General features: G+C 39.6%; 1 protein-coding gene across 1 annotated transcript in view; it reads right to left on the bottom strand.

The window, feature by feature from the left end:
- Positions 1 to 20,665, bottom strand: part of slc12a5b (solute carrier family 12 member 5b) — a 40,883-nt gene that overhangs the window by 7,585 nt on the left and 12,633 nt on the right. The window contains exons 2-21 of the mRNA XM_085442892.1: positions 11,137 to 11,240; positions 10,877 to 11,017; positions 9,176 to 9,322; positions 7,555 to 7,609; positions 7,338 to 7,468; positions 5,376 to 5,623; positions 5,074 to 5,285; positions 4,803 to 4,970; positions 4,096 to 4,194; positions 3,921 to 3,978; positions 3,253 to 3,427; positions 2,734 to 2,852; positions 2,537 to 2,635; positions 1,764 to 1,883; positions 1,525 to 1,629; positions 1,284 to 1,452; positions 987 to 1,182; positions 653 to 822; positions 385 to 516; positions 128 to 235 (exon numbers count right to left, since the gene is read on the bottom strand). Of these exons, the coding sequence (XP_085299018.1) occupies positions 128 to 235; positions 385 to 516; positions 653 to 822; positions 987 to 1,182; positions 1,284 to 1,452; positions 1,525 to 1,629; positions 1,764 to 1,883; positions 2,537 to 2,635; positions 2,734 to 2,852; positions 3,253 to 3,427; positions 3,921 to 3,978; positions 4,096 to 4,194; positions 4,803 to 4,970; positions 5,074 to 5,285; positions 5,376 to 5,623; positions 7,338 to 7,468; positions 7,555 to 7,609; positions 9,176 to 9,322; positions 10,877 to 11,017; positions 11,137 to 11,240 (2,756 nt within the window). The remainder of the gene's footprint in view (positions 1 to 127; positions 236 to 384; positions 517 to 652; positions 823 to 986; positions 1,183 to 1,283; positions 1,453 to 1,524; positions 1,630 to 1,763; positions 1,884 to 2,536; positions 2,636 to 2,733; positions 2,853 to 3,252; positions 3,428 to 3,920; positions 3,979 to 4,095; positions 4,195 to 4,802; positions 4,971 to 5,073; positions 5,286 to 5,375; positions 5,624 to 7,337; positions 7,469 to 7,554; positions 7,610 to 9,175; positions 9,323 to 10,876; positions 11,018 to 11,136; positions 11,241 to 20,665) is intronic.

The raw sequence follows: 20,665 nt of genomic DNA, 5'->3' as shown, positions 1-20,665 counted from the left end.
GTACAGACACAGATACCTCATCATGAAGCAGTTCCTTTCCCCAGAGCGGATATTTAATGCCCATAGTGATAATGAAACAGTGCTTTGGCTGTCAACGTAGCTAAAATTAAATTTGTTCCTGGCTTACCTCTCTCTCCATTTCATTCTTGGTCAGATGCATTTGTTTGAGGATCTGTGATCGCTGCTCCATTATCAGTGTCTTCTCATAGGTATAGGCTGAGATGTCACCGTCATGCTGTAAAGGAAAAACACACGTCACATGAAATCCATGTGTTACTTTGGAATAACGGCAAAAAAAGGGATCCTTCGAGAAACTGTTCTTTTAGGCCGCTCCTGGCAGGATTTGTTTGTGAGCACAGAATATGTGCCAGACAAATCTCTCACCATCTCAACCACTTCCACTACGGCGTCAATGCGCAGGTGATAGAGGAAGGTGATGAGGTCTTTCTTCATCTGGATGCTGTTGTCATCCATCTGAGCTACAGTGAAAATACGCATCTTGCACTTCCTCCACACCTATAGCAAGAAAAAAAACGATAACGACGTAACCAATGTGCCTCGAAGACAGTGTTTTTTTTTTCCAAACACACTACTATCACACTTAACTTGTGCTCATTTAAGTGAAAAGAATCCACAGTTTCTTGTTCCTCACCTTATGCTGGCGCAAGAGGAAAGGCAGAAGCATTAGCATGCCTCCATCGTGGACAACCCACCACACGTCAATGTGGCCTTCAGTGAAACGCTCTCCATTGGATGGATAGCTGGAAATATTCTTAGGAACCAACAAGGCTATACTGGCTATAGTTGTCTCTCTAACCACCTCTACAGAGGAACAGGAGAAAAGTAACCCGATGGGGGGCAGAGCAAAGGATTACCTATCTTTTTTACCAAACTTTTTCAATGCCCCTGATTTGGTATTTGGTATAATATTTGATGCTGATGTTTATTAACAACTAAGAGAGCTTCTATTTCACTTGATAACTTACCAATGAAGTTCCTAAATTCCTGGTGGCACTCAGGCTGTTTCCAGTTACGGGGCCAGCTGACCATCACCGTGTTGTGCTTCAGACCTCCAAGTCCTCCAACCTGAATCAAGTGGGATGTTCCATCTCTGAGGTTGGAGGAGATGACGACCTGAGTGAAGCCCTTTACTTTCTCTGTCTCCATCAACTTACGCAACGACTGCAGGGACACAGATAGAGGGCAGGCGCAGCTGTTAGAGAAAGTGGCGATTCTTCTGTGCATGTGTCAGAAGTTTAAGTGTGTGTTAAAGAGTAACAGACCTGATCTGCCTTATGAGCTTCAGTGTAATTGTCAAGGAAGGTTCCTTGAACACAGGTGCCAACAATAGTCAGACCCTTCCCAGCTTTTAGCTGATTGGTCAGAGATAGAAGACGAGGCTGCTCGATGTTTTGCTCAGCGTCCATGCTCACTAGGACCAGGATCTGAGGCCTAATAACAAACAAAATCAGTCAGTGATAATCACAGGCAAAAGCCAACCAGCTCTATTAAAGATGAGCTGACCTCCAGTTCTTTGTGTGTGGTGGTCCCTCCTCCAGCCTCATCAGAGCAAAGCGAGCAGCGCTGAGCGAGATCCCACGTATCCCATCACCCCACTCCTTCTCAGCTCTGTCTCAAAGCACATTAAATTATTAGCTCTGGTCATACCTACAGCATCCAGAGACATAAAAAATAGACTACTCTGTGACTTTTATCAAAGAATCCTTTCTCAAATGATCATTGAACAAATTATTATTTCTTACCCACAGAACTCAATGTATTTGTAGATGCAGGTGGCGATGCCCATAGCCACAATTGCATAATACCAGGAACACATGAACATGAGTGATAAGCACAAGCTCATACCCAGGAAAGACAGAGCCCTGCAGGGGACAGAACGTCATGTTTAGTCAAACCCAGAGTTCTGCCAGCTTCACACAACTGGCTGATTAATGGAAACAAGAAATTTTTAAGCTCATCGTGGAAGACAAACACACAAACTTCAGGTCTTTTTATGGAGATTCTCACAGGGGTGGTTTCTTTACATCAAATCCAGAATCTGTCTTTAAGCAGAGCTTAAATCCTCGCACCATATGTGATGAATATCTATGATATCTTTGGGATAGTTAAAGAATTTTATGCATGTTTGAATCACATCTACTGCAAGTATAAACACATTATGTGATACACATCTCTGCCAGTGTTTTCAGTGTTAAAATGATCAACAGGCAATATCAATATGCAAAGAAAAGCAGCAATGTGTCAGCAACAGCACCGAGGAAAAAGACTGCAAACTTAAATATGACTGCAAATGATCCAGTATTTAAAATACATTTTAAAAAAGGATGTGCAAAGCTTTAAATAATAATATATTTTGATATAAATACATAAATTTATATTTGCTACACACAATGAACACCAACATGCATTTTGGTGTGGAAACTCAAAGTACATGTCAAAGTAAATGTAAATTTCAGATTATAAAACACATGCAAGAGTTTTTAGAAAGCTTTCATACTCTGACCCACAAACTCACCAGTGGTAGAACTTAAATCTGGGTCTCCAGTTTGGGGTCCTCAGCAACGTCTGCAGGGCGCAGGCGAGATTGACGAACATGTAGCACATCAAGAAGAACCTAAAGAAACAGATGAAGGGAAAGAGAGAAAACAGTAAGAACAGAAACCACAAAAAAGAATCTTTGCTTTAGTTGTTGTGTTTATCGGTGAGCAATACATGGAGAGGATTGGTGCGACTGAATCCAGAGAGGCTATGATGATGCCAATCTCACAGATGCTAGCTGTCAGTAGAAGTGCCCACGTGGGTTCCCCGTTGGCTTTACCGTGCCCAAAGATCTGCAACAACACAAGTGACATACAAATAAATAATGTCATATTTACCAATTATTAATAATTGTGTCTTCAGTTTTAGTTTGAGTTTAGTTTCTTTTAGATTAAGTCTTAGTTTTAGTTGTTATAAATTATTGTTGTATGGAGGATATGTTTCGGTTTCAATAAATATGTCTAGTTGTCAGTTTTCACAAGTTCACAAAATAGTGTCAGTTAGTTTTAATTTTTTTTATTTTAGTTAACTAAAATGTTTTTCACATCTAGTTTCAGTTTTTTGTTTAGTTTTAGTCAACTATAACAGCCTAGAGTGGGGACAAGAATATCTTCAAGTCCCCACAACATTTCTGGCTCAGTTGGAAGCTCTGAGAGGTCTGTATTTAAGACAGAGATAGATTTCTGTACTCACTCTAAGGAAGGGGATGATGCCATCCCTTGAGATGGCCTGGAGGAGACGGGGAGCTCCTGTCAGACTCTGAAGTCCCGCTCCGCAGGTGGAGAAGAAGGAGCCAAATACAATAACCCACGGGGACGGCCATGCCAGCGTACCTATTACAAGGTTGCCACTGACCCCTTCGCCAAACCTGCAGGAACATGAAGACAGAGCTCCTGCGTTAACACAGTGAATGCAAATGTTCGACCAACCTGTGCTCAGTCAGGTACAAACAGTGAACAGCTGAGTTCTGCTAACAGATGACTGAGAGCATCGTTTTAGACTCAGCTGTGATTCAGTGTTTCTGATTTTTACTGAAAATAACTCCTCAGATAAACACAACTGCAAGCAGTCTGAAGCTGTGCTAAATGTTTAATTTTGTAAAGTGTAATGTACTCACTTATTGCTGCACATAGTGAAATGCACTATTATTAAACTGAAGCTACACATTTGTTAAAATTGTTAGCAACCTGTGCAGGTCTGTATTCCCTACATTCTTCCTTTCTGACTTTTTATTGGGCCTGTCAAACATTTTGCTGTCACACATGTGCCCAGTTTACAATAATATTAAGGCACAAACCTCAAACTACAAACATTTTCGGAGTATAACGGTCCAAAATTTAATTTAATAGAAGTAGAATTACTTGTCTCTTAGGACGACTCCTTCTATACAAGCACCAAACAGCACCACACAGGACATGTCTGGGTAAAAAAAGCTGATAAGGACCACACGACCGAAAAGGTAGAAAAGGTAACAATAACTTGTGAAAAGTTATATTAATGTTTATTTTTAACCGGCCTTGGTTCACTGAAGGATACACACAGTTGACGTGGTGCTAATGGCTGCGATGGTGCCGATAGGGATTGACTTCTGAGCGTCACGCAGATCTCCGGAGCGGTTGGAGCCAGCCATGATACCTTTGAGCAGAAGGTTAAATAATCGGGAGAGTTGTGACTTGATAATATTATAATAATCAGACTCAGGTTTTCAGAGGATATAAAGGGTAATTACTAACTTCCACCTTTATGGAATACTAAGCACTTTACTGACTTCAGTCATGTTAAAGGTGCTGTTTTCTTTGGCCACTGGAGGGCAGCAAAAACAAACTGTGAACTCGAGACTGACAGGTCACCAAAAAACAACAACAAACTGGCACGGAGAACTTGTAAGCAAATATTTTCCCATTTATACATCCGGCGAGCATAAAAAAAAACCCCATTAACATTTATTTGCAACCATCATCTCTCACACCTGAAAACAAAGTAAACTGTCTAAGTAGAAACTGCTGTCTGCTAAGCAGGAAAGTGGTTAAAGTGGTTAGACAAAGCCAAAACAATTTCTAACATTTCCGAGCAGGCATTAAGAGAACTGCAGGGTCTGGTGCATATTACATGCAGTTATTTGACCCGAGTTAGAGGAGTTTTCCAGACACCTATGATAAAAAAAAACACACACAAACAAACAAAACAACAAACAAAAAAACAAAGCATAATGGACCTCTTTAGTGTGCCTTCCTGGGACTAACCTGTGACAGATGGGAAATAAATTCCCACCAGCAGAGTGAAGAAGCTGGTGATATCTGCAAGAACGTAGCGGTTTGAGCTCGTTGTGGGACTGTCTGGATCCACGTCGGATACAAGTCCACGCTTTTCCAGAATCATCCCTTTCTCCAGATAGTTACCAAACAGGTTCTCTGAGAGAAAGAGAGACCAAGTTTAGGAATTTAATCTTTAATACATACTGAACTGTGGTTGGCCAAGAACCCAACAGAAGGTGGTTTACACTGAAAAATGTACCTGCCAGGATGCCACTAGTGACCCCTGGAATACCTTGTATCTCTGTAACATTGTTATTGTTGAAGTATTCGTCACAAGTGGCATTGAGGTACTCCGAATCACAAAAGCTCCTCCACAGTTTGGTGGTGACAGTCTCGTTGTCTATCTCAATGACCTTTGCGCAGACATCATATCCTTTAGAAAGAAGAGTTCGATTTCCCAGCAGACAGACGCTGCAAAGACAACCAGCCCAGGGCATACCTGTCACGTAGGATAATTCGAAATCATTATGGGTTTGTACCAGTGAATAAAGAGTCACTTACGGAAACACAGGGGGGTCAATGGCAGTCTTGATGACTCCAGCATAGACAGACAGAATAGAAAGTATGACACAGGCCAGGAAGACCAGTGCCAACTTATTGACATATTTGACCCCCACAAACACCACCAGTGCCATCAAGCTCAGCACAATAGTGCCGTACACTCGCATGTTGTTGAGCAATGCTGCTTCTGCCTCGGGGCCCTCCAGGCCCTCAATCTTAAAGATGGCTGCCTGGGGAACAATATAAATCTGAAAGAGACAAATTAGTGGAGGAAGACAGGGTTAGAGTGGGTGAGAAGAATAAGACAAAGTTTGCAGAAGTATTGTAGAGAATCTACATATAAATATGTTTATGCAAATTATTTTTTTGTTAATAAAAAAACAACGTCATGCGATATATAAAAACACATTTTATTATTTATCCTTTTAGTTCTAAAAAAGCAAAACATTATCATTATAATGTTATAAATACTTGATTACGTACACCTGGTGACTGTGTATTAACACGAATATGTTATCAGCCAATCACATGACAGTAGCTCAGTGCATTGAGACATGTAGGTATGGCCAAGATGGGCTGCTGAAGCTCAAACTAAGCATCGGAATGGGGACATATGGTGATTTAAGTGACTTTTGAACTGCTTCACAACAGGTGTCTCTTCTCCTCCTGTCGGCTAAGAACAGGAAACTGAAAACTTGGACAATACTGGAAAAACACTACTTGGTCTGATGAGTCTTGATTTATTCTGCAACATTGAGATCTTAGGGTCAGAATTGGGCAACATGAAAGCAACATGCAAACATCAATCCAACCTGCCCTGTATTAAAGTTCAGGCTGCTGCTGCCGCTGCTGGCGGTGCTGTAATAGTGCAAGTATTTTTTGACACACTTTAGTAAATGAATGGACCGTGTCACATCATAAATGATGATAGTGTTTCCATTTTCTGATTGCTGTGTCCAGCAGGATCTCAGAAGACTTAAATCTCAAACTGTTTGGACTCTTTGCGATGTGGTGGAACGGATTTGGATCCTGGATGTGCAGCTAAGAAATCAGCAGCAACTGTGCGATGCTGTGATATCAATATGGACCAAAATCTCAAAGAAATGTTCACAGCATCTTGTTAAATCCTTGCCATGAGGCTAGTCGGTGTTTATAGGTTTATGTTTTTTTTCCTGAGAAACCACATCATCTGTCAGTTTGGCAAAACGTCAGTCAGCTACTATGCAGAAACAGGAAAATGTCACCAAATCTCCTCAATTGCATTATTTTTTCAATAATGCAATTTACCTCGCCAAAGCACATTTGTATCATTTTCATAATAATGGAAATAAAGAAAAGAAAACACACTAAAGCAATGAGAATAAAATAAATTAACACATTAAAAAAAAGTTCACTGGGTTAAAAATTACTGTACTATGTGAATGTGAGTTATTTAGTTTAAAGTGGGAGAGTAACCTTGCTTTTCCCCCCCTGTCCCCTTCTTGCCTGCTATCCTTTCATTATCATTTATTGGAACATGCTGTACGCTAATGATTCCTGTTTTACAGCCAATGTTTGAAGACAATTTAGCCGGAAGATCACAGGTGTAAACAACCAAATAACAACATGTGGGGTACAGATAGAGTTCAGTGGGTTGAGCGGGCAGCTCATATGCTGAAACGCTTCTGCAGGGGCCCAGATTTCCCACTGAACAATTTCCTGGATGTCATTTCCTCTGTTCTCTTTCCTGCTTTACCTGTCTGCTCTCATGTCCTGTCATAAAAATAATAAAGGCCAAAATACATCTATAAAAAATAATAATGGATCTCTTTCACTTAACTAACACATTAACTACAAGACCGAACCAGTAACAGGACCCCAAAACTAACATAACTGGAATTCAGCCTGTTATTATATTGAAGGCATATAAGAAAAACATGAAAAGCAATATAAACCTGTCATTTAAAAATTCAATCGACTTACCAGCAGAATTTCAATACAGCCGAGAATGTACATAGCACCCGCAAAAGTGGTGCCCAAGTAGAAGCAGATTCCGACAGCACCGCCAAACTCGGGCCCCAGAGAGCGAGAGATCATGTAATACGAACCTCCAGCTGTGAGTCGCAAACACACACAGGGCTCAGCGCACCGCTCTGTTGCACACAAACATACTAATGCATGCCCTCTGATATCCACTCACCTGGTACGACTCCATTTGTCGCAATGGCACTCATGGAGATGGCTGTGAGCATGGTCTGAAAACAGCAGCAGACAACAGGGGGGGATTACAGGATTCTGAAAGGCAGCAGGTGGGCAAGTCAAATTAAGGAAGGCTGACAGGGAGGCACTGATGAAATGAGGGGATGGTAGAGAAAACATCCAGCAGCACAAAAGTCTGACTCATCTGGTCATGTCGAACCATTCCTCACAGGAATGACTGGTTAGGCACATGCTGTCACTTCAGCTACAGTCTGTTACAGCAGAGCACGGTAGTTAGATACACTTTTACGGTACTTGTCTGTAGTTTAACTCTTTAATATTTGAGTTTAACAGCATACTACTACAGCAACTAGTAGTCCGAGGTTATACTTATAAAGCCCAGACATGATCTATTAGTGATGTCAGTGTGGGTGAAATCCAATGAAATCCAGACATGTCCTTTTAACGCCCCTGAAACTTCCAACAAAGTGCTGGCAAAAATCAGACAAGCTATCTATTTAGGTTTGTTAAACCTTATTTTTAGACACAAACTAATTATAGTAAGATTCCAACGGTCAGTGTCTTCCCTTACTTAAAAGACTTGTTTCCCTTTTTCTTTCTCTAATTTTTTGAAAAACATTTCATGTAATACATTTTAAGCCCCTTTGTTGATTAAGCCCACATACAGGGAGAAATATGGTGCTGAAAGCCTGTTAGTGGGTTTACTGGCAGAATGCCGTTTATCAGGATTTACTATGTCACCTTCAGCAGCTGCACAATGGAAATCACATTCACACAGCCTGTTGTACACTGATCAGAAACAATATTAAAGCCACCTGCCTAATATTTTGCTAGCTCCCCCCTGGACATAGACATGGCATCTGCTTGGTCTGCACAAGTAGCAGAATCTCCGCCTGAAAGACCAGAATCTGCAGTTCCAGTATTGGCCACTTGAGGCTGGGTCCCAGTCAGTTCTCACAGACTTACATATTAAAAAATGTTTAAAACTTTGTTTTAAACATTTAAACATTGTTTTGGGCCTCCAAACATTGTTTCCCTCCTTATAATGACTGAATTATTATATAAAATATCTGACTAGTGTGATTTTTCAGTTGTAGCCATCAACTTTTGTGGTGTTAGTGCCTTCTAGAGCTTTTTGAGTGGAACTATTTTACGGCTAATATTGCTTTCTCTTTGGTACAGACACTGCACTAAACTTTTGGTGAGTTGAATTCTGCTATTTGTAGTTTGTTACTGTTACTAATTAGCTTGGCTCCAAACAAACAGTATGATAACAACCGGCGGTGGCTGCATTCATCTTTTCTATACCATCTATAGGTCTGCCACAATGTTTAGGTAGGTTGCATGTGACAAATATCCACATGAATAGTTCCCAACAGTTGGATTCACAGTAAGGAGGTATTCGGTATTTTCCTGTCATTGATGTTAGAGTTGTGATATCTCAGTGATCAGTTGTAAATGTTTGCAAAACCACTCTTTTTCCAGATTGATAGGCTGAGTGCCTTTAGTTGACTGATTAATCTTGAACGCTGAACAGCCAGCAGTCAGATCGGCGAGGCTCAGGGCGCCCCCACAGTAGGAAATCCTGCAGTTTTACTCACTGTAGAACAACACATGAAGACGATTATAAACGAGCCAAAGACGCCTCCAATCCCAACCATCCATGTCATCCGCAGGAAGAGGATTACCCCAAAAATATTCTGGATACACGGCAAGTACACTCCCATTAGAGTGCCCAGCTGAGGTGCCTGGAAAATACACAAAACAAAATAACAAATTAAAAACTTTATGATACAAAGTGCACTAACTCCTTTTTTTCTGGCTAATAAGTCAGTTATTACTTTGTTGTTCAGTCATTCTGTTATTGCATTTATTGTAAGAAAAACAGCTTTTGAAAAAAGTAACACTCCATAATTCATCCCACACCTGTAATTATATCTACCTACAAATATTTGAACTTACACCACAATAGAGGGCAACAAGTCAGGTTTAAACAGGAAACAAATAATTATAATGTAAGTAAATTTAAGTATTGCATAAGTGATTTTAAGAAAAACAAACAATGTTTCCCTGACTTATATTGTAAGTGTACGTTTTGGCCCATATGATCTTAGGAAGAGAAGACACTCCTTTCCTGTATACTTCTTTTGAAAGTTAGGTTTAAACGGTGATTGTGAAATAAATAAATATGAACGTAGACTTCGCTACATCATTGTAATGTCACATAGACCTGCAAAGTTTAATGGCATTTATTTTTCCTTGTAAGGAGAACAGTCCTTATCAAATTTATGCAAGTACAATAAAAGGACAATCGACTAACAACTGCAGCATAATGAATATTAGATAAAGATGTAAAAAGGCAAGGTTAATCGACTCCGTAATATGGTTCTAAAAAGTGCAGCATTTTTAAAAGATGAGGAAATACTGTTTGTGTCTTTGCAAAATTGCTATGAAATTACACACTAACTAAAATGATTTATGCAGTCCGTAAATTTACTTACACCATAATTGTCAGAGTAAATCATATAGGTTTTTACTATTTCTTTTCCATATGGGTACCTTTAAACATTTGTAGGTAAACATAAATTTACTACATTATAATTTAATGTAGTAAATTTCATCTCTGGTGTTAAAAACTGTCTTTGATGCTTTCTTTTCCAATCTTCCATAAAATGATGATAAAGGTTTGGATGCAATTTAAAGCTTATTTCCTGTGTACAAACTGCAACAAAACAATACCGTTCTTTTATGAGGTGTTGAGTGACGCAACACTTGAAGCAGATTTGGAATAAATTTAAGAAAGTAGAAAAATATTGACTCTATTATGAACTTTTACTGATAATTTAAATTAATAAATTATAGTCACTTATATTTAAACATTGCTAAACATTAATAAAAATGGTTAAACTATGAGAACTCCCAATTTCATTTACCATGTGATTTCACCAGCCTGTATTTAATTCTCTAAACATTTTTATTTTTAAATTTTTTATGTTTTTACATTTTTAAATTTGGACAACCTGAAAAAACAGGTGTGGTCATAATAAAAATATCCTTTATTATGTCCTATATTATAGGATTTGGATTTTTTAATATAAAATTATTAGATACATTTGATTTGACATATATTAATTATTTTCAAATTACATGTAGGGAGTTTGACATTATAGGTATAAATAGTAAAGAATTCCCTGTTTTATGATATTTTCTAATCATATTATATGATAGTATTTTGACACTTTTACACCTGTTTTTGTTGTTTTGAGTGAGGTTAAATGGGTCACATATATAACATACTGTACCTTGACAGGTTTTTTAGATGGACGTGACCCCTCCTCATTATTCTCAGCCTCTTCGTGCTCTTTGCTGCCCGTTGGCAGGTTGGAGTAGTTAGCCAGAGTGCTGAGCAGAGAGGAAACCATGGGACTGGTATCCATCTCTTCCTGCAGTGCAGTACAAATATAGGCAAAGTTCAACTTAAAAGCATATACAGTCACATTTCCTTAATAATAACAATTAAGGACAGCAACCTATATTACAGGGCAGTGAAGAGTGCGCCCACCTCAAACAGAGCCATGTTATTGCCATCATACTGCTGGCTCTTATCCATGTTAGTGGCTGCACTGCTGTTGATGAAAGGACTGCTCTCTTTAGGGTTCCCATCTCCTGAAACACAGAAAAACCAACTGGCACAGTCAAAGTCGAATCTTAAGTCATGTTAATAGCACCACTGTGGGTTTTGACGTGGTGATGTTTTGAACTGAGGCCTCGGGTTAAAGCGTCAGATCCTCATTTATAAAAAAGCTTAGTTACTCTCAAGAGCATTCCCTGATGGTGTGCTTTGCTTAATTCATAAAAGATGCTACACGTAAAAATCCTTGATTAGTCAAACTGTATGTTGTAACTTATACACCTGTGACCAATAAATGTCAGATTAGTTTAAGCTGACACCACCTGCTTTGTGTTTTCTCCTTATTAATGGCAGCACAAACGTGACCACCTGCATTGATGCTAATTAGCTAAGACAGAAGGGCACAGGAAAGATAAAGAGAAAGGCTGACAACTTCATGAGAGATGGGAGTGATTTTTTTAAACAGGACCAAAGAGGCTTGAGACAGTGAAGAGAAAAAGAAAGCTAAACGACTGATAGGAAATGTGCAATCACAGCAAAATATCCAAATCTCAGCCAAATCTCCAAAAAATACAGATGCGATGCCAAGATTCACAGCAGCAGATTAAATCCCAGTTTGGCAAGGACTTATTTATTCATTTGTTTTCAATGTTTTAATGTGCAGCCAATGTTCTGCCAAACCACTAGGCAGAGTTGTACATGCAAGCCACATCGCCAAAACAAGTTTTGGTCTTAAATGTTTTATTTGAATTTCCCACACTGCCTTTGAGTTGTCACTTTCAGAGCTGTAAAACAAACACTGTGAGGCTCAGAAATATATTCAAGAATAAATTAAAAGATTCATTATTTAGGTTTTATATCTGGATTTATTTAGTTTAATCAACTGAATCACATTACTATAATTTTTGTTTTTACTTCGGTGCAGAATGTGAGCTTTATGTGGACCAACCTAAGTGTTGTAGAACATGCATTTTATATTTAATAATAATAATAATAATAATAAAATTTGTGATTCTTATCTAGAGTGGATCTCAGGAAAACTGAGTGTTACCAATGAAGTAGACTTTAGCTAGGAATAGTAATGGATCAAAAGAGCAAAAGCAAACAAAGTCCATCTCTGAAATCTCACTTTGTATCAAACCAGTTTTCCATGTCTTCCCATAATATAAGAACAGACATGGTTACTTTTTTAATAATTTTAAATAATTCCTTCAATCCTTTCTTTAATTCAGAACACATTGAATCTGGGAAGTACTTTAATTGAATCATCAAATTATAATAATGATCATGCAAAGTTCCCTTCAGGCTTGGGTGCATATGTACCCCAAACAGCAATATAATTTATAAATAGAAGGAAAATGACTTACAACATGTATAGGTTTTTCTTAATGTTATAAAAATAATTTTAAAACTCAATTTTAAATTCCCAAGCTTGAAAATTTGCAAGCAAACTGTACCAACATACCACTTCCTGAAAAGAAATTACTAAATTCTTTAAATGCGAATAAAAGAAGAAGAGATAATAAAAAAGGATGACAATGCGGTACACCTGCTCAACTGCTTGTTAATGCAAATATTTAATCAACACATCTGATGGCAGCAACTCGGTTCACTTAGGCATGCAGATGCAGCCAAGATGACCTACTGAAGTTTAAACTGGGCATCAGAAGGGTGAAGAGTGATTTTAGTGGGCTTGAGCTGTTTTCAGCTGATAGGAAGGCAACGAATAACTTTAATAACACTAACAACATCTAAGCATGAAACAGATCAAAACTTAGGCTACATTGTGTATTGTTTCACAAATTTGGAAAACAGAAGAACGGAAAAACATTATCTGGCCAAGTGAGTCTTGATATCTGCTCCAATACTTGAAATGACAGGACCAGGAAAGAATGCTGGTAGCACAGTTACAACAACCTACCTGAGTATTGTTGCTGACCATTTCTTTATGACCACAGTCTTCTGATGACTCTTTTCAACAGGATACATCATGTCACAAAGCTCAAATCATCTCAAACACGACAGTGACTTCACTGGACTCAAACAGCCCCAGTCACCAAATCTTAATCTAACAGAGCACCTTTTGGATGTGGTGAAGGAGGAGATTTGCATGATGGATGTGCAGCTGAGAAATCTGCACATCACTGATGCTAGTTAGCTAAGAGATTTTAGTCTATGTTTTAATATGGATCAAAATCTTAGAGGCATGTTTCCAGCTTCCAGAATTAAATCAGTTCTTGAGGCAAAAGGAGTTCCAACCGGTGTGTTTACAGCGTTTACATAATGAAGTGGCTGGCACACACACACACACACACACACACACACACACACACACACACACACACACACACACACACACACACACACACACACACACACACACACCCCTCTAATATCTGCTTTTGTCCACTGAGCTCTTTGTTGGAGTCCTTGGCCTGTTTGTTTTCCACTGAGTCACAGATTTTGATGATTTGTGTCTGATCCTTGGAGTTGTTATGCTGCCGGTCATGCAGCTTCAAGGCCAGTTAATATTGTGTCATTTTGTAGCAGCGGAGATTGGCTGAGCCTGCTTTTGCCCCACGAGTCCCAGGAGAGACATTCTTCGAGTGATAGCAGAGGAACACTGACAAGTCACTTCATTACACAAGTAACACGCTAAAAAGTCATATCATTATGGGTCTTTTTTGTTATTTCTAACTCCAGCGGTTATGTTAGCATTCTGAAACAATATTAATAATGAGATGAAAAACACATCTTCCGTTCAACATGTGCACGTTGTATTTTCCACAGAAGGTTAGAAGAACACATCAACTAAAATGCCAGCAGCATGAGTGCCCTGTTAATCCCACGAGACCTCTCTACAGATGGACAGGGTTAGAGTGTACAGTGATATCACAAGTCAGTACGATACATGTTTGTGCAAGTAGAAATGTAATGCATGAATGCATTCCAGCTGATATTATTAATTTTTTTATTCACAGCAGGTTAGATTTAGAAATGAATCACAATTTGGGGCAACTGTTTCCCATGACAGAAAATCCTTATTGGAACTTGCATTTAGTCATTTTTATAAAGTTGGATATAATTAGAAAAAAACCTTCCAATGCAGTGGAGACTTCATCTTATGGACTATGATGAATGGGCAGGAAAACATTTGCATATTTGGATTCAAAAACTGCTTTGTCTATGAATGGTGCTGAGTAAGTGGTGTGCAGTATTTTTGTCTGTTGCTGTTTTTAACAGCCTTTTCATTGGAAAGAGCTTCCTGTGCCTGGAAGTAACCAGCGCTGAGCTCTGAGAATGAACCACAGAATTAAAATTGGAGGCTGTAAAAACCAAATCAAAGAGGCTATAAATTTTGGTAACACTAAGAGGAACTTCAGTGTTGGCTGTTAATTCCTTTGTGTCTGCCTATATTTGTGATTAATTTAACAATGAGTAATAGTCATCAAAAACACTATGAAAAAAACAAACTAAAAGCCCTTAAGCACGGGACTTTTAATAGTTGTTATTTCATTACTGTATAATCATGGCTATAAGCCTCTGAAGGTACAGTCAGATCTTTTACAAAACCTCCCCTTGATAGTCACAAAGAAGGACATAAGTGACCTTTGGAACAAACTTAAATTTACGCTTAAATTTTGGTTTTTTGCACACGCTTTTCGCTACTCCAGAATCCCACACCTCCTGCATAACAAGTCATATGTTTCACATAATGCCTGTTGATGGCATTTTAAGGCCTGTTTCAGTCATGGAGAACCACTTGATGTGAAAGCATGCAACTGCACAGTTAAATAAGCAATACAATCAAGTCGACTCTTCCGATTCCCCAAGCTGCAACAGTATGATACACCAATCGTTAAAGCAAAGTGAAGAGTCAAATGCCAGCACATAATGCACATAATCCCTTGCACAGTGGGCCACTGTCCTAAAGACGTGTTACCTGTCACACTGGATTTGAAAACATTTTGGTTGTAAGTTGTTAAATTTTTATATGTCTTTTTCTGTGCCTAAACACAACATGTTCAAGTCCATTCTTCCTTCTGGACGTCTTTAATGTGGACTACTCCAGTAAAAAAACCCCACTGTGGTTAAACACGGAGAACTATCCCAGACTGTGCAGATGTCTAATTAAGATGACTTTGTTACCAGGTGTTGTGACGTTAAGCTTCATGCTGCAATTCTGTTTATTTCCACTTATGGTTGTGGTTTATGTTTATGATTATGTTAAATCCAACGACCTGAGTATTCTGTAATCCACCAGGATTTTTAAATCTGCATTTAAAGCTTGTTTCTGCTCTTGGCTTAGAAAAAAAAAATCTATTTAATAATGTTTTACTTAAGGCCTTTGTGTGTGTTAGAATGTGTGGGTGACGTGTTTTGCATAAATCTTTTTATACTTTTCTATTTCCTGCTGCTTTGTGTGCCATTCTGCTCTTTGCCTCATCTGGTAAACCTTAAAGAACTAAAAGTGTGTCACGTTTGAGTCACGGTCTTTGGTCTTTGTTCTGTATCATGTCCTTAAATGAACAGCTCTAAAATATTTCCAAGCTACATGTCAGAAACAGCAAGGGCACAAGGGATGGATGCCCTGACCATGGGATGAATATCCTTTACTGCATTTTTGGGCTATTAAATTTGCTTGTTTTCTTTTCATTTTGATACTCTGCTTTTTGTCTTTGCTTTTCTTTTCCAAAACTATTTTCATATATATACAGCTTAACTTCTTCCACCGTTGTAGTGCGTGACAAATCCGAAAGTCAACTAAAATACATTTGCAAGCCGCAGAAATTAAACTTTTGATATTACTGTCCTCAGATTAGTCACATTTCCCTCCAAATCCTTCCCCTGTCGTCGACCAACTGTGTCATGCATGGCTGCTAAAAAACTGATCTATAGCATGTTTTTCTGTCACAAAGTTTCTTTATTTTTGCACATGCTGCAGCTTTTTCTTTTAAGTTCTGCAAGCACTGTTATTTTACGAGAGCTGTTGAAATGCTCACAGAATAGAACATATCACAAAGGTTAAGCAGAGGACAGGTTTCTGTAGCTTTTCAAACATCTTGATTGCTTTTCTTATGGAGCACTATTGGCTGTTTTGATGATCCCTTAATTTTCTTTCTGATACCATTCTGATGAAATTTTTAGCTACTTTGGTTAATTTAAATATTTGGAAACTAAGTCCAGGTGTGCTTGCCTTTTGTGCAATTTAGAAAATGTCAGCATGCTATCATGCTACACTAAGATGCTAACTTCAGCTCTTTAGCAAGCTAACTAGCTGCAATGGTGATTTAGCGCAGAGTACTCACTCAGAGCTGTTCAGATGGTTCAGATTTGTTAAGCAACAGAAAGTTGTTTAATACTTCAAGGTATGCCTCTTATGCCCGAGGGTGCACATACTAGGGGATTACTATCTGTCTGCTCAGTAATCCTGCAAAGGTAGGACACTGTTCTTTACCTCTTTTGAAAAATCCTCCTACCCAAAGGACAAAGCTCCACTTTCCATATGAGGACTCAGTTGTGTAAAACGCAGAAGCAGAACTCAGACGTAATTTCACTAAATGTTTCAGACATACATTCACTGTCATTTGGTCAATGACATGTAATGCTAATACTTCAGTAATTGCAAACACTCCCTAATGGGTGATAGATACAATCAGTTGCAATGTTTATTCTGATGATAGACCAGTACTTGGTGTCTCAGTGATGGTGTGGGCTCTGTAGAAAAGCAGCTAACCCTAGCTTTTAACAAATGGTGGTAACTGACACAAATTTCTGACTCGGTAGTAGAGTTGTTGAAATTAATTTTCTTTTGATGGATTAGCTGCTTCCTAATCCATTAACAGCCATGTTTAACACCTGAGATGTTCTTGGAATTGCCGAAATAGGAGGAGAGCTCAGGGCCTCTTATGTTATGACTGGCTTAGGAACTTCCAAATGGATAGAAAGATTAAGCCTCTACTACATTGGATGTTGACCTATAGTGTAACAGGCGTTCTTCACTGAGAGATGATCACATTATTTCATTTTCATCACAGGGCCCCTTTCATCAAATATCCCTTGGAATATATCATTCATTTTCAGATTTTACTCGTGGTTCACAAAGCCTTTAATGGTACTGCAACTGCTTGCACAAAGTGTGAGCCTCACTAATCCTAAATGTCAGTGCACATCAGTTTTATTGGTGGACAATTGAGTGGCTGTAGCTCAGGAGGAGAGCAGGTCCTCTGCTAAGTGGAAGGTTGATGGTTCCATCCTTGGTTGTTCCAGTCTGCATGCCAATTGTCATTGAGCAAGGTACTAATACCAAGTATTGCTCTTCAGTTCATCCGCTGGAATGTGAATGTTGGCTAGAAATCCCATAAGCATAAAAAAAGCATATTGTATAGGGTGCTCAGGTAGAGCAGGAGCAGGCTGTTAGGTACCCGGAGGCGCGTGGACAGCGGTTAGGTCAAAACCGCCAGTCCGTTTACAATCATTCAGTCTGGTAGAAATTAGTTTCAGTTCTTTAATGTTTCATTGCACGTTGTATTTCAGTGATACACGGCACAGGACAAATTTGCAGATTGCAGTTCACGTAGTCGTGATTCAGAAGAATCAGTTGTTTTCAGAAGCGACCTCAGTCAGTCAGTCTGACAACTGAGTAATCCTTTTGGTCTCGCTCTGTCTGAAGATTTTTGTTTGAGCTTGAAAATGGTTACAAGTTAAAGCTTGACACTAGGGCAGGGCAATATGGCCAAAAATATTTATCACGATATATATTTGAAAATTTGCGATAACGATATAACTGCCGATATAATTAATGCGAGACAAAATACTTTACAACTCCACAAGTTTATTAGTGCAAAAAAAACCCATCAATGTATTTTCAGTTAAACAAGCAGCTGTTTTTTATGTGCATTAATATATAAAAATTTAACAGTGCAAATGCAAATTCCTGGCTGACAGTTCAACCAAAAGGCATTTCCAGTTGAAATTGGCCGACATATCCTCAGCATAACCATGTAAAATATGGTAATATTATATTGAACCACAGTACGTATTACGGTCGCCGTAATGCTCCGACAATTCATCAAGTGTTGTGGCTTGGTAGCTTACCGAAGTTGTACTAAAACTTATTTGACAGATTTTTGAGCACCGTGTATCATGTAAAATCAGTTCGGTAATAACGACGGCCCGCTTGCACGCTCTTGTTGTGCCTTGGTGTGTATCTGACGGGCGAAAGCCAAACCAGTTCCACACCACTTTAGTTGCGCCATTTTGTACAAACCAATTCTGGTTCATCTGTTTCATTCAACGATCCGCTTTCGTCCTTGTCACTACCCGATCCGTACCGGAAACCCAATCGGTACCCCGCATGCGCGAAAGGTGTCTACTTCCGGTCGAAGCATTTTACGATAGTTACAGGTCAGAGTATCTGTTAAGATGTTAAGAATAACAAGTATCTCTTAAAATGTTTCCGATAATGAAACATTTAATATAATGTAGACAAAAACAAAAAAATAAAAAGATAGTGACAGATCGGAACTCCCGATCCTTACTGCGCATGTGCAAAGTCGGGCTGTACAAATCGAGTCTACCCGATCCGTACCGCGCATGTGCAGGGTACGGACTGCGCTGGACTGCGCTGTGCACATTGAAGAGAACGGCAACCTCAACATCGAAGTTTACCGGAAGCCCACACACACGGACCAGTACCTCCTCTTTGACTCCCATCACCCTTTGGAACACAAACTTGGAGTAATCAGGACCCTACACCACCGGGCAGAACATGTTCCCTCTAAGCCTGAAGGAAAAAAGAAGGAACACACACATGTAAAGGAAGCACTCAAAACGTGCGGCTATCCTAAATGGGCGTTCTTAAAGTCAGCAAAGAGGCACAGAAAAGAAGATCAGACACCAGCGAGGGAGGACAGACGCAACAACATTGTCATCCCCTATGTAGCCGGCGTATCAGAGAAACTCAGGAGAGTTTTCTCCAAGCATGACATCCCAGTGTATTTCAGACCCAGCAACACGCTCAGACACAAACTGGTTCACCCGAAAGACAAAACACCAAAACACAAACTTAACAATGTGGTATATGCTGTACAGTGCAGCGAGGAATGCTCAGACCTCTACATTGGAGAGACCAAACAGCCACTTCACAAGCGCATGGCACAACACAGAAGAGCCACCTCCACAGGACAAGACTCAGCAGTCCATCTGCATCTTAAGGATAAAGGACACTCTTTCGAGGATGCCAATGTTCACATTTTGGACAGAGAGGACAGATGGTTTGAAAGAGGAGTGAAAGAAGCCATCTATGTCCACTGTGAGCGACCATCTTTGAACAGAGGCGGGGGTTTACGACACCAACTCTCTGCCATCTATAATCCAGTTTTGAGATCCCTTCCCAGACGCCTTAACGCCCACTCACATCCTGGGCCATCTGACCTCAGGAATTCGCATGATAAGGTGGGGCCAGGTTTCACAATGAACACACCCGAAACTCTGGCTGATTGGGACCCACGCCCAGTTTCCCACCTTGGCTCAGGCGATTAGAGGATCGTCAGGGGGTCCTTTTGTCCCTCTGTGGGGGGTCGCTCCCACTGGGTTTATGTCTGGGACTCTCCACCATTTGACCTTGGAACTGAGGAAGCTTCTCGGATGAGAGGTGAAACGTCTTCAAGCAACTTAAAGAAGTCCAGACGCTTTTCTTTGCAAGCTCCTTTGACTGCAGGGGTTTTCTTCTTCTTCTGTTCGTTTAATGGCAGTTTACTCCCCAGTGTAAGAGGATACTGCCACCTGGTGACTGAGCGAATGAACCCTATTGTAAACTGAATTAGCGTCATTACAAACGTGTATTGAATTTGATTTAGTGATAGTCGAGTGTGTTTATGCTTGTCTGTGTGGAGAGGATTGTTGGAATAGTTATGATGATGTCCGCTATCACTGTCAATTGCCAGTAAACACTTCATCTGGCTGCTGAATCTTCACGTGACATATTACAAAGTCTGTATTATTAACTCTGTCATTAGGCACCATTCTTCTTATTTTATGGCGCTGTTGATCAATCGGGGGACGCTCTCTGTTGAGGAGAACAGCAAAAATTTGTTGCGGATACGGATTATCCATTGTTTAAATGTCCCGGTAGTCGAAAAGGAGGCAGAGCTGTTGAGAAATGCTAAGAGCTAACTGGGCGCTAACCGTGTCAATATATAATATATAATATATATAATATATATATAATATATTGAATGTCGCAATGTTGGCAAAGAGAGGAAGTGACGTAAGATTTGCGCATGCGGGGTACTGATCGGGTTTCTGGTACGGATCGGGTAGCGACAGTCCTTCTAATTCTCCGTCGTCGCCATGCTTTTTCTGCCATGTGCGTATGAAAACAAAGGCACTGCGCATGCACGTTTTACCCATATTCTATCACGATATTTCAGTCTCATGCAGAGATGACAGTCAAGAC

Source organism: Copadichromis virginalis, linkage group LG20, assembly GCF_057382275.1.
Source record: "Copadichromis virginalis isolate Kocher_CV1m ecotype Utaka linkage group LG20, C_Virginalis_male_GT1.1, whole genome shotgun sequence".
Classification (NCBI taxonomy): domain Eukaryota; kingdom Metazoa; phylum Chordata; class Actinopteri; order Cichliformes; family Cichlidae; genus Copadichromis; species Copadichromis virginalis.
The sequence above is the reverse complement of the archived record's forward strand: the minus strand, read 5'-3'. Positions and strand labels throughout refer to the sequence as shown.